This window comes from Theileria parva, assembly GCF_000165365.1.
Source record: "Theileria parva strain Muguga chromosome 3 map unlocalized ctg_546, whole genome shotgun sequence".
Lineage (NCBI taxonomy): Eukaryota > Apicomplexa > Aconoidasida > Piroplasmida > Theileriidae > Theileria > Theileria parva.
This window is the reverse complement of record NW_876242.1, coordinates 1-13275: the sequence shown is the minus strand read 5'-3', so window position 1 is coordinate 13275 and position 13275 is coordinate 1. Positions and strand designations below refer to the sequence as shown.

Sequence of the window (13275 nt, the reverse complement as noted above, 5' to 3'; positions counted from 1 at the left end):
GTAAAGTGATAATCTAATACTAGAGTAAGAGATAATGTAATGTAAAGAGATAATCTAATACTAGAGTAAGAGATATGTGATAGTAAGAGAGTATATAATCTAACAAAAGAGTAAGAGTAAGAGTAATAAGATACTAATGTAATGTAATAAGACTAATGTAATCTAATAAAGTGGTAATGTAATGGAGTAATGTAATCTAGTAAAGAGGTAATGTAATACTAGAGTAAGAGAGTATGTGGTAGATACAAAGTAAGTAGCTAGGTAAATAGTTAAAGTAAGATTAGAAAGATAACTGAAACCAATAAGAAGTAAGAAGCTAACCAAAGCCAATACTAAACTAAAGTAAGAAGATAAGACTGAAACCAATACCGATCTAGGGCCACTGAGGTAGTAAAAGCTATCATACAGGGTCTCAATGGTAAGGTTGACAAACTCGCCACAGCTGTGGTAGCTAAAGTTGAACAGGCTCTCAAATCAGCTCAAGCTCAACAAGATCCTGTCAATCTTGATCTCACCGAAACCATCCAAGCTGTCCTCAATGCTGCTAATGGTCTCTCCGGTCAAGTCCAAGACGTCAAAACCCAACTCGAAGAACATCTTGAAATCACTAATATCCAATCTGGTGTTCCTAAATCTCAAGTCACTGAAGCCCTCGAAACCCTCACTGATCCTGCTAAAAGACAAGCTGCCGTCGCCGAAGTCAAAGGAGCCCTCGGTGCCAGTCACAATGATGAAGCCAAAATTGAGGACAAAGATCTCACCGATCCTGCCACAGAAGCTCTCAAATCTGTCAAACTCGACGGTCAGGCCGATGCAGTCAAAACTAAACTCACAACTACTGGCCAAACCAGAATCAGAACTGGCAGCAGCGGTGGCGATTCAATCAATACAGCTCTCGGAAAACTCCAAACATCAAATAAAGGTGATGCCATCCAAGACGTCCAATCCGCACTCTCAGCTGGTGATTCTGGTGCCAAAACTAAATTCGTTAGTCTATGGCACATTAAGGGCACTGATGGCTACAGTAGTCTAGATAATGCCCATTGGTACATTATGTTTCCATTCCTCATGGTCCTGGTTGGTATGGGTCTGGTCTTCTGCATATATCCTGCCATAGCTCCGGGAATGATTGTTCCATTTTACCTCATTGATAAGATTGAGATGGTACTGTTGATCATTACCATATTTCCAGCTCTGTATGTGGCAATTGCCAGAAGTGGTAAACTGATACAAGGTTTTGGTGGTTTCTTCAATCCCGTGTCTCCTACATGTAATTGGGGAGCCAAAAATGAACTACCCTGGATACCTGGAGTACCATTAGGCCAAGGATACCACTGGCACCTGACTGACCTAGTGATTCCCACAATGATCATTTTAGCCTATTTATTTATTTACTCACTGCATTACAGAGACTCATCAGTTGCCAGATCAATCATCAACCAACCCAAAATGTCTACATGTCTAACCATTCTATTCTATATGTGTCATGAGATCTCATTGGCTGTAGGATTTCCAGGTATCTTTGGTGGTAATGGAGGTGGTAGCATCCTAGCCCTTACGGCTCAGCTGATGGGAGCATTTCTGATGTGTCTGTTAGCTCCATATTCTGAAGGTTACATTATTGAGTATAAGAGACATGATCCTAGCAATTGGCCTACAGCAGGAATGACTAGGTGGAATGCCCTTAGGTACTGGACCAAACAGGCCTCAAAGAACTGCAATAAGAACCTAGCAGCATTGTTCACCAAGGACCTGAGAAGAGACCTGTTACTCTGCATAGAAAGAAATGAGCTAATCTAACAAAAGTTAAAGTAATAATGTAATGTAATCTAATACCAGAGTAAGAGAGTATGTGGTAATGTAATAGTAAGAGATAATGTAATCTAATACTAGAGTAAGAGTGAATGTAATACTGTAGTAGTAATGTAATGTAAAGTGATAATGTAATATGTAATGAGATGTAATACTGTAGTAGTAATCTAATAATAATGTAATGAGTATGTGATAGATAGATGTAGAGTGTGTGATAAATAGAAAGTATGTGATAGATAGATGTAGAGTGTGTGATAAATAGAAAGTATGTGATAGATAGATACTAATAAGATACTAATAAGATACTAAAGGATACTAAAGGATACTAAAGGATAGTAATAAGATACTAATAAGATACTAATAAGATACTAAAAGATAGTAATAAGATAGTTAGAGAATGTAATATGTAATACCTAAAAGTAGGTAGCAAGGTAAATAGTTAAACTAAAGAAATAAGATAACTGAAACCAATACTAAAGTAGAAGATAACTGAAACCAATAACTAATAAGAAGTAACTTAAGACTACTAAGGTAGTAATGGTACTAGGTAGTAGTCAGATACTTGCCCACTATGAGACCCTAATACCCGCCTCAGCCCACGCACTCAAAAAGGAAGCATCAAATCTATCCCAAAAGGCCGGAGAACTATCCACTAAGGCCCTAGCACTCAAAAATGGAGTCGAAGCTAATAATGCTGAAGCCGCTAAGGTTCTGAAGGCCAAGGCTGGCAAAGAACAAGAGGAAGGCAAGTTGAGGAAACTGGCAGAAACTCTTCACACCGCGGCCCATGCCCTACACAATGCAGTAGGTGGTAAAGATAGTAGTAAGGCCAGCGGTCTGGCCGCTGCAGTAGGCGCCGATGAAACCAGTGATACTGGTAAACTCCGATCCAACCTAAAGACACTCGCCGAAGCTACTGGTACTGGTACTGGTCTAACTGGTTCGGCCCAGGCTGTCACGGACCAATACACCCAAGTAGAAAGTAAATTCAGCGATGTCCAGACTCAAAATACTTCACAAAAATACGACAGTTACCAATCTAAGTACAAAGCCGTAGTGGATGCCTGGGAAGCCTTCAATGCAGTATATAAGGCTGAAGATAATCTCTACAACGCCCTCAACAGTGGTAGTGTTGCCAGCAATCTACAACAATCACTGTCCGAACTCAGTAGTGCCAATGCTGGAGATTTCCTAGATGTATGCTCTCAGGCCTCTGATGCACTCAAAAAGTACAACGCCCTAACGGAGGCCATCGAAAAACCCTATGACAAGTTAGAGGCTGTCAAGAAGTTCGAAACCGCGTACAAAAGCACAACAGGCAATATCAAAACCAATTACGAATCCATTGTCAATAACCTCACAGATCTCAAGAATGGGTTCACTGACGCACTTCGTATCAATAAGTTTTGGATAATAGTTTGGCCATCAGTCATAGCCCAGTGGCTTAATTTCTTAACATACTTGATACTTCTTATTGTCTATGTTCCTGGAGACAGTGGTCATCTAACAATGTTCTACTGGGTGATTGCTATATCTGGATTTGTGTTTGGTTTCTGCAACGTCACTGTGTTTGCTATTGATGTTAATTATTTGCCCATCTACATAGCTGGAGAAAATTGTTTTCCAGCTACCACTTCTCTGATCCACTACCTAAGTAGTCTGATGTTTGGTAACAGAAGGAAGTGGAACAGTGACTTTCTGATGGTCTACATAGACCTAGTGGTAGCCATCCTGATATCCTTTGCAGCTGCTGCCATGTGGACCTTAGCCTATCTGTCAAGTCACGCAAAGAAACAAGATAAATCTACTCCTGATTTTTTTTGGCACATTAATCCTCCAGGTGGCTACCAAGGCGAAATTGTTGATCCTAAAACCTTTATGCCATTCCTCATGGTCCTTGTCGGAATGGGACTGGTCTACTGCATATATCCAGCCATAGCTCCGGGAATGATTGTTCCATTTTACCTCGTGGATAAGATTGAGATGGTTCTGTTGATAGCTACCATATTTCCACCTCTCATTGTAGCCATAGTTACCAAATACAAGTTTGGCTGGTCACCTAAGGCAGCATGGACAGACAACTCTAAAGATTTTTTTCCTGGTTCTCCATGTAACTATATGTGGCATTTCTTTGACCTAGTGATTCCTACCATGATCATTTTAGCCTATTTATTTATTTACTCACTGCATTACAGAGACTCATCAGTTGCCAGATCAATCATCAATCAACCCAAAATGTCTACATGTCTAACCATTCTATTCTATATGTGTCATGAGATCTCATTGGCTGTAGGATTTCCAGGTATCTTTGGTGGTAATGGAGGTGGTAGCATATTGGCCCTTACGGCTCAGCTGATAGGTGCATTTCTGATGTGTCTGTTAGCTCCATATTCTGAAGGTTACATTATTGAGTATAAGAGACATGATCCTAGCAATTGGCCTACAGCAGGAATGACTAGGTGGAATGCCCTTAGGTACTGGACCAAAATGGCCTCCAAGAACTGCAATAAGAACCTAGCAGCATTGTTCACCAAGGACCTGAGAAGAGACCTGCTACTCTGCATAGAAAGAAATGAGCTAATCTAACAAAAAGATAATCTAACACTAATGGAGGTGGTATGTAATCTAACATAGTGATAATGTAATGAGTATGTGATAGATAGATGTAGAGTGTGTAATAAATAGAAAGTATGTGGTAGATAGATACCAATAGATAGTAATACATTGATGATGATAATGGTGGCTGACGGTATAGAACATGGAGCTAAACTGGCAGTAGAAACAGGCATATTCGGCAAAACCTACACATATAAAAAAGACGGTGACGCCAAAGAAGCCACTGACAACAAGGAGCTAAAACGCAATACCGTTGTCTATCCTTCCATAGCTGTCCAGTGGCTTAATTTCATAACCTACTTGATACTTCTTATAGTCTATGTACCTGGAGACAAAGGTCATCTAACAGCCTTTTACTTTGTGATTGCTGTTTCTGGATTTGTGTTTGGTCTCAGTAATGTGTTGACGTTTGCTATTGATGATAATTATTTACCCATCTACATAGCTGGAGAAAATTGTTTTCCAGCTACCACTTCTCTGATCCACTACCTGTCAACCCTAATGTTTGGTAACAGAAGGAAGTGGAACAGTGACTTCCTGATGGTCTACATAGACCTTGTGGTAGCCATTTTGCTGTCACTTCTGTCAGCTGTACTGTGGACCTTAGGATATGTGTCAAAGCATCCAACAGAAGAAGATGCTCTCAAACCAAAGGCCACTGAAGTAGTAACCAAGATCATAGAAGGTCTCAATGGTAAGATCAATAGCTCCGCTGAAGTGGTAGAAGCTATCGTAAAACACCTAGAATCCAAAATAGAAGAGGCCGGCACAAAAATTGAAGCCATCCAAGAAGTCAAACTGGCCATCGATCAGGCCATCCAAAGTGCCATCCAAAGTGCCCAAGCTAGAAGTGGTACCGCCACAGTCAAAGCTGTAGTTCAGTCAGTCCTCGAAGCCCTCAAAGCCCAAGCCACCCAAATCACTGAAGCGCTCACACCTCTAGACATCACAAATGCAGATAAAGATATCTCCGATGCTATCTCAACCACTCTCCCTAAACTCACTAACCTTAACCAAACGTATGATCCCAAAAAACATGATGCCACTACTATCCTCAAAGAAGCCCTTGCTGTTGTTGCCAAAGTCAAGGATGAACATCTCGACACTCCCATCAATGAAGTTCTCAATAAGGTCAATCTCCAAGGCCAAGCCGGTCAAGTCAAAAATAAACTCCAACAAGGTCCTAATCTGGGTATCACAGCTGATACAACTTCAATCTCTCAAGCCCTCCATAACCTCCAAGAAAATGGAAAACCCAAACCTGAGGCCATCGCCGCAGTCAAACAAGCCCTCGAAGCCACTAATATTACAGACACTGATCTCGATACACCAATCGGTACTGTCCTCACCACTAAGAATGGTCTCCAAGGTAAAATCCAAGCAGTCAAAACTAATCTCAAATCTGGTGGCGGTGGCCAAACCAATATCAATATCGGTGCCGACACAATCACTCTAGCCCTCGGAAAACTCCAACAAGAAGGACAACCCAATGCTACTGCCATCGCTGACGTACAATCCGCACTCTCTCAAGGCACTGAAAAGGACCCATACATCCAGCTATGGCACATTAATCCTCCAGGTGGCTACCAAGGCGAAATTGTTGATCCTAAAACCTTTATGCCATTCCTCATGGTCCTTGTCGGAATGGGACTGGTCTACTGCATATATCCAGCCATAGCTCCGGGAATGATTGTTCCATTTTACCTCGTGGATAAGATTGAGATGGTTCTGTTGATAGCTACCATATTTCCACCTCTCATTGTAGCCATAGTTACCAAATACAAGTTTGGCTGGTCACCTAAGGCAGCATGGACAGACAACTCTAAAGATTTTTTTCCTGGTTCTCCATGTAACTATATGTGGCATTTCTTTGACCTAGTGATTCCCACAATGATCATTTTAGCCTATTTATTTATTTACTCACTGCATTACAGAGACTCATCAGTTGCCAGATCAATCATCAACCAACCCAAAATGTCTACATGTCTAACCATTCTATTCTATATGTGTCATGAGATCTCATTGGCTGTAGGATTTCCAGGTATCTTTGGTGGTAATGGAGGTGGTAGCATCCTAGCCCTTACGGCTCAGCTGATAGGTGCATTTCTGATGTGTCTGTTAGCTCCATATTCTGAAGGTTACATTATTGAGTATAAGAGACATGATCCTAGCAATTGGCCTACAGCAGGAATGACTAGGTGGAATGCCCTTAGGTACTGGACCAAACAGGCCTCCAAGAACTGCAATAAGAACCTAGCAGCATTGTTCACCAAAGACCTGAGAAGAGACCTGTTACTCTGCATAGAAAGAAATGAGCTAATCTAACAAAAGTTAAAGTAATCTAATACTAATGGAGGGAGAATGTAATCTAACAAAGTGGTAATCTAACACCAGAGTAAGAGTATGATGTAATCTAATAAAGCTTAATGTAATAAAGTAAAGTGATAATGTAATGTAATAAAGTGAAGAGTATGTGGTAGATAGATAAAGGAAGTAGATAAAGTACTGGTAGATAAAGTAGTAAAAAGTGAAAGAGCTTTGGTGTCTTCCAGCATTCGTTGTGGCAGACGGTATAGAACATGGAGCTAAACTGGCAGTAGAAACAGACATATTCGGCAAAACCTACACATATAAAAAAGACGGTGACGCCAAAGAAGCCACTGACAACAAGGAACTAAAACGCAATACCGTTGTCTATCCTTCCATAGCTGTCCAGTGGCTTAATTTCATAACCTACTTGATACTTCTTTTAGTCTATGTACCTGGAGACAGAGGTCATCTAACAGCCTTCTACTTTGTGATTGCAGTTTCTGGATTCGTGTTTGGTCTCAGTAATGTGTTGACGTTTGCTATTGATGATAATTATTTACCCATCTACATAGCTGGAGAAAACTCATTTCCAGTCCTCACTTCTCTGATCCACTACCTGTCATCCCTAATGTTTGGTAACAGAAGGAAGTGGAACAGTGACTTCCTGATGGTCTACATAGACCTTGTGGTAGCCATTTTACTGTCACTCCTATCAGCTGTCATGTGGACCTTAGGATATGTTTCAAAGCATCCAACAGAAGATGACGCTCTCAAATCTAAGGCCACTGAGGTAGTAAAAGCTATCATACAGGGTCTCAATGAAAAGGTTGACAGACTCTCCGAAGCTGTGGTAGCTAAAGTTGAACAGGCTCTCAAATCAGCTCAAGCTCAACAAGATCCTGTCAATCTTGATCTCACCGAAACCATCCAAGCTGTCCTCAATGCTGCTAATGGTCTCTCCACTAAAGCCGATGCCGTCAAAACCCAACTCGAAGAACATCTTGAAATCACTAATATCCAATCTGGTGTTCCTAAATCTCAAGTCACTGAAGCCCTCGAAACCCTCACTGATCCTGCTAAAAGACAAGCTGCCGTCGACATAGTCAAAGGAGCTCTCGGTGGTACCACTGCCAATGATACCGCCAAAGTAGAGGACACTGATCTTCAAGGACCGGCCACAGAAGCTCTCAAAACTGTCAAACTCCAAAATCAGGCAGGTGCAGTCAAAACTAATCTCAAATCTGGTGGTAGTGGTAAAACCCAAATAAATATCGGCGATTCAATCACTCAAGCCCTCACAAAACTTGAACAAAATAAACCTGGTACTACTACTGGTGAAAAAGAACCCAAACCTGAGGCCGTCCAAGATGTCCAATCCGCTCTCTCTCAAGGTACTGCCAAAACCCAATTCACTAGTCTATGGCACATTAAGGGCACTGATGGCTACAGTAGTCTAGATAGTGCCCATTGGTACATTATGTTTCCATTTCTTATGGTCCTGGTTGGTATGGGTCTGGTCTACTGCATATATCCTGCCATAGCTCCTGGAATGATTGTTCCATTTTACCTCATTGATAAGATTGAGATGGTTCTGTTGATAGCCACCATATTTCCAGCTCTGTATGTAGCAATTGCCAGAAGTGGTAAACTGATACCAGGTTTTGGTGGTTTCTCAAGTGCATGGGCTCCAACTACGAAATGGTCAGGTGAGACTACTCTTAACTGGGGTCAAACATGGAACTATGATCCTAACAATTTTAGTTTCCTATGGCACATTACTGACCTCGTGATTCCTACCATGATCATTTTAGCCTATTTATTTATTTACTCACTGCATTACAGAGACTCATCAGTTGCCAGATCAATCATCAACCAACCCAAAATGTCTACATGTCTAACCATTCTATTCTATATGTGTCATGAGATCTCATTGGCTGTAGGATTTCCAGGTATCTTTGGTGGTAATGGAGGTGGTAGCATCCTAGCCCTTACGGCACAGCTGATAGGTGCATTTCTGATGTGTCTGTTAGCTCCATATTCTGAAGGTTACATTATTGAGTATAAGAGACATGATCCTAGCAATTGGCCTACAGCAGGAATGACTAGGTGGAATGCCCTTAGGTACTGGACCAAACAGGCCTCCAAGAACTGCAATAAGAACCTAGCAGCATTGTTCACCAAGGACCTGAGAAGAGACCTGTTACTATGCATAGAAAGAAATGAGCTAATCTAACAAAAGTTAAAGTAATCTAATACTAATGGAGGGAGAATGTAATCTAACAAAGTGGTAATCTAACACCAGAGTAAGAGTATGATGTAATCTAATAAAGCTTAATGTAATAAAGTAAAGTGATAATGTAATGTAATAAAGTGAAGAGTATGTGGTAGATAGATAAAGGAAGTAGATAAAGTACTGGTAGATAAAGTAGTAAAAAGTGAAAGAGCTTTGGTGTCTTCCAGCATTCGTTGTGGCAGACGGTATAGAACATGGAGCTAAACTGGCAGTAGAAACAGACATATTCGGCAAAACCTACACATATAAAAAAGACGGTGACGCCAAAGAAGCCACTGACAACAAGGAACTAAAACGCAATACCGTTGTCTATCCTTCCATAGCTGTCCAGTGGCTTAATTTCATAACCTACTTGATACTTCTTTTAGTCTATGTACCTGGAGACAGAGGTCATCTAACAGCCTTCTACTTTGTGATTGCAGTTTCTGGATTCGTGTTTGGTCTCAGTAATGTGTTGACGTTTGCTATTGATGATAATTATTTACCCATCTACATAGCTGGAGAAAACTCATTTCCAGTCCTCACTTCTCTGATCCACTACCTGTCATCCCTAATGTTTGGTAACAGAAGGAAGTGGAACAGTGACTTCCTGATGGTCTACATAGACCTTGTGGTAGCCATTTTACTGTCACTCCTATCAGCTGTCATGTGGACCTTAGGATATGTTTCAAAGCATCCAACAGAAGATGACGCTCTCAAATCTAAGGCCACTGAGGTAGTAAATAAGATCATACAACATCTCAATGAAAAGGTCGACAGACTCTCCGAAGCTGTGGTAACTGCAGTTGAACAGGCTCTCAAACAAGCTCTCCAACCTCTAGCTCAACCTCAAGATCAAGGTAATGTCACAGTTAATCTCACCACTAACATCAGTGGAGTCCTCAAAACAGATAATGGTCTCCAAGGTCAAGTCCAAAGCGTCAAAGAAGCTCTCGAATCACATCTTAGTATCACTCCTGGTAATGGTGTTGCTCAAGCTGTGGTCACTGAAGCCCTCGAAACCCTCACTGATCCTGCTAAAAAACAAGCTGCCGTCGACATAGTCAAAGGAGCTCTCGGTGGTACCACTGCCAATGATACCGCCAAAGTAGAGGACACTGATCTTCAAGGACCGGCCACAGAAGCTCTCAAATCTGTCAAACTCCAAAATCAGGCAGGTGCAGTCAAAACTAATCTCAAATCTGGTGGTAGTGGTAAAACCCAAATAAATATCGGCGATTCAATCACTCAAGCCCTCACAAAACTTGAACAAAATAAACCTGGTACTACTACTGGTGAAAAAGAACCCAAACCTGAAGCCATCGCTGACGTCAAATCCGCTCTCTCTCAAGGTACTGATAAAGATCCATACATCCAGCTATGGCACATTAAGGGCACTGATGGCTACAGTAGTCTAGATAGTGCCCATTGGTACATTATGTTTCCATTCCTCATGGTCCTGGTTGGTATGGGTCTGGTCTTCTGCATATATCCTGCCATAGCTCCGGGAATGATTGTTCCATTTTACCTCATTGATAAGATTGAGATGGTACTGTTGATAGCTACCATATTTCCAGCTCTGTATGTGGCAATTGCCAGAAGTGGTAAACTGATACAAGGTTTTGGTGGTTTCTTCAATCCCGTGTCTCCTACATGTAATTGGGGAGCCAAAAATGAACTACCCTGGATACCTGGAGTACCATTAGGCCAAGGATACCACTGGCACCTGACTGACCTAGTGATTCCCACAATGATCATTTTAGCCTATTTATTTATTTACTCACTGCATTACAGAGACTCATCAGTTGCCAGATCAATCATCAACCAACCCAAAATGTCTACATGTCTAACCATTCTATTCTATATGTGTCATGAGATCTCATTGGCTGTAGGATTTCCAGGTATCTTTGGTGGTAATGGAGGTGGTAGCATCCTGGCCCTAACGGCTCAGCTGATAGGTGCATTTCTGATGTGTCTGTTAGCTCCATATTCTGAAGGTTACATTATTGAGTATAAGAGACATGATCCTAGCAATTGGCCTACAGCAGGAATGACTAGGTGGAATGCCCTTAGGTACTGGACCAAACAGGCCTCAAAGAACTGCAATAAGAACCTAGCAGCATTGTTCACCAAGGACCTGAGAAGAGACCTGTTACTCTGCATAGAAAGAAATGAGCTAATCTAACAAAGTGGTAATCTAACACTAGAGTTAGAGAGTTAATGTAATAGTAAGAGAGAATGTAGTGATGTAATAAGACAATGTAATGTAATGTAATAAAGCTTAATGTAATAAAGTGATGAGTATGTGGTAGCTAGATACAAAGTAAGTAGCTAGGTAAATAGTTAAAGTAAGATTAGAAAGATAACTGAAACCAATAAGAAGTAAGAAGCTAACCAAAGCCAATACTAAACTAAAGTAAGAAGATAAGACTGAAACCAATACCGATCTAGGGCCACTGAGGTAGTAAAAGCTATCATACAGGGTCTCAATGGTAAGGTTGACAAACTCGCCAAAGCTGTAGTAACTAAGGTCATAGCTGCTCTCAAAGAAGATGAAGCTGCTGATGGTAAAGTTGATGAAGAAACTCATCTCACAACTCCCACCACAACTGTCCTCACTAAAGTCAATCTCCAATCTCAACTCCAAGAAGTTGTCGAAGCTCTCAAAGGACAAATTAGCTTTGTGGAAGGTGGTACTACTCAAGTCTCTGCAGCTCTCAATGCACTTCGAACTAGTACTAGTAATGATCAACCCAAACAAGATGCCATCAACGCAGTCAAAACCCCACTCAAAGCCACTCTTGTTCAATCCACCAGAGATATCACCGAACCTGCAACAAATGTTCTCACTAAGGTCAAACTCCAAGCTCAGGCCACTCAAATTCCCACAGCTCTAACTAAAGTCAGTATTACCAATGATCAAACTCTAATAGCCCAAGCCATCAACATACTCACAGAAAATGCTACTAAAACTAATGCCATCGACCAAGTCCAAAAAAAACTCAAAGCTGATAATGCCAGAGCCCAATTCATTAGTCTATTCCACATTAAGGGCACTGATGGCTACAGTAGTCTAAATAATGCTGAGTGGTACATTATGTTTCCATTTCTCATGGTCCTAGTTGGCATGGGACTTGTCTACTGCATATATCCTGCCATAGCTCCTGGAATGATTGTTCCATTTTACCTCGTGGATAAGATTGAGATGGTTCTGTTGATAGCTACCATATTTCCAGCTCTGTATGTAGCAATTGCCAGAAGTGGTAAACTGATACCAGGTTTTGGTGGTTTCTTTGATCCCGTGTCTCCTACATGTAATTGGGGAGCCACCAATAAACCTGTTTGGCTACCAAGTGATTTAGGCACTGGATACCACTGGCACCTAACTGACCTAGTGATTCCCACCATGATCATTTTAGCCTATTTATTTATTTACTCACTGCATTACAGAGACTCATCAGTTGCCAGATCAATCATCAACCAACCCAAAATGTCTACATGTCTAACCATTCTATTCTATATGTGTCATGAGATCTCATTGGCTGTAGGATTTCCAGGTATCTTTGGTGGTAATGGAGGTGGTAGCATCCTAGCCCTTACGGCTCAGCTGATGGGAGCATTTCTGATGTGTCTGTTAGCTCCATATTCTGAAGGTTACATTATTGAGTATAAGAGACATGATCCTAGCAATTGGCCTACAGCAGGAATGACTAGGTGGAATGCCCTTAGGTACTGGACCAAACAGGCCTCAAAGAACTGCAATAAGAACCTAGCAGCATTGTTCACCAAGGACCTGAGAAGAGACCTGTTACTCTGCATAGAAAGAAATGAACTAATCTAACGAAGTGATAATGTAACACAAAGTAGTAAGAGAGTAATGTAATGTAATACTAGAGAAAGAGAGAATGTAATGCCTAAAAGTATGTAGTAAGGTAGATAGTTAAACTAAAAGTAAGCTAACTGAAACCAATACTAATCCAATACTAATCTGATACTAATCTAATACTAATCTAATACTAAACTAATACTAAACTAATCTGGAATGTGGTAAATAGATAATGCTAACCCGTTGTCAAGGACCTGAGAAGAGACCTGTTACTCTGCATAGAAAGAAATGAGCTAATCTAACACTAGAGTAAAAGATAATCTAACAAAGTAAGAGTGAATCTAACACAAAGTAAGAGTGAATCTAACACAAAGTAAGAGAGTATGTAAGAATGTAATAATGTAAAGTAATAAGATAGTAATAGATATAAAGGAATACT

The 13275-nt window shown here is 40.9% G+C and overlaps 6 protein-coding genes across 6 annotated transcripts; all 6 read left to right on the top strand.

Moving 5' to 3' along the window:
* Window positions 1-360: 360 nt before the first annotated feature.
* On the top strand, window positions 361-1800 carry TpMuguga_03g00928 (uncharacterized protein; the record flags this gene model as incomplete). The annotated part of the gene is made up of 1 exon (XM_757626.1): window positions 361-1800. The coding sequence occupies exon 1, from the start codon at window positions 1054-1056 to the stop codon at window positions 1798-1800; it is 747 nt and encodes a 248-aa protein (XP_762719.2). The 5' UTR covers window positions 361-1053.
* Window positions 1801-2349: 549 nt separating this feature from the next.
* Window positions 2350-4398, top strand: TpMuguga_03g00927 (uncharacterized protein; the record flags this gene model as incomplete). The annotated part of the gene is made up of 1 exon (XM_757625.1): window positions 2350-4398. The coding sequence occupies one exon, from the start codon at window positions 2350-2352 to the stop codon at window positions 4396-4398; it is 2049 nt and encodes a 682-aa protein (XP_762718.1).
* Window positions 4399-4539: 141 nt separating this feature from the next.
* On the top strand, window positions 4540-6753 carry TpMuguga_03g00926 (uncharacterized protein; the record flags this gene model as incomplete). Its single annotated transcript, XM_757624.1, has 1 exon — window positions 4540-6753. The coding sequence occupies one exon, from the start codon at window positions 4540-4542 to the stop codon at window positions 6751-6753; it is 2214 nt and encodes a 737-aa protein (XP_762717.1).
* Window positions 6754-6952: 199 nt separating this feature from the next.
* On the top strand, window positions 6953-9108 carry TpMuguga_03g00925 (uncharacterized protein). The gene has a single exon (XM_757623.2). The coding sequence runs from the start codon at window positions 7367-7369 to the stop codon at window positions 8969-8971; it is 1605 nt and encodes a 534-aa protein (XP_762716.2). The 5' UTR covers window positions 6953-7366; the 3' UTR covers window positions 8972-9108.
* A 62-nt stretch (window positions 9109-9170) lies between these two features.
* Window positions 9171-11195, top strand: TpMuguga_03g00924 (uncharacterized protein; the record flags this gene model as incomplete). The annotated part of the gene is made up of 1 exon (XM_757622.1): window positions 9171-11195. The coding sequence occupies exon 1, from the start codon at window positions 9585-9587 to the stop codon at window positions 11193-11195; it is 1611 nt and encodes a 536-aa protein (XP_762715.2). The 5' UTR covers window positions 9171-9584.
* Window positions 11196-11444: 249 nt separating this feature from the next.
* Window positions 11445-12851, top strand: TpMuguga_03g00923 (uncharacterized protein; the record flags this gene model as incomplete). Its single annotated transcript, XM_757621.1, has 1 exon — window positions 11445-12851. Exon 1 carries the CDS (start codon window positions 12108-12110, stop codon window positions 12849-12851), a length of 744 nt encoding a protein of 247 aa, XP_762714.2. The 5' UTR covers window positions 11445-12107.
* Between the last annotated feature and the right edge of the window lie 424 nt (window positions 12852-13275).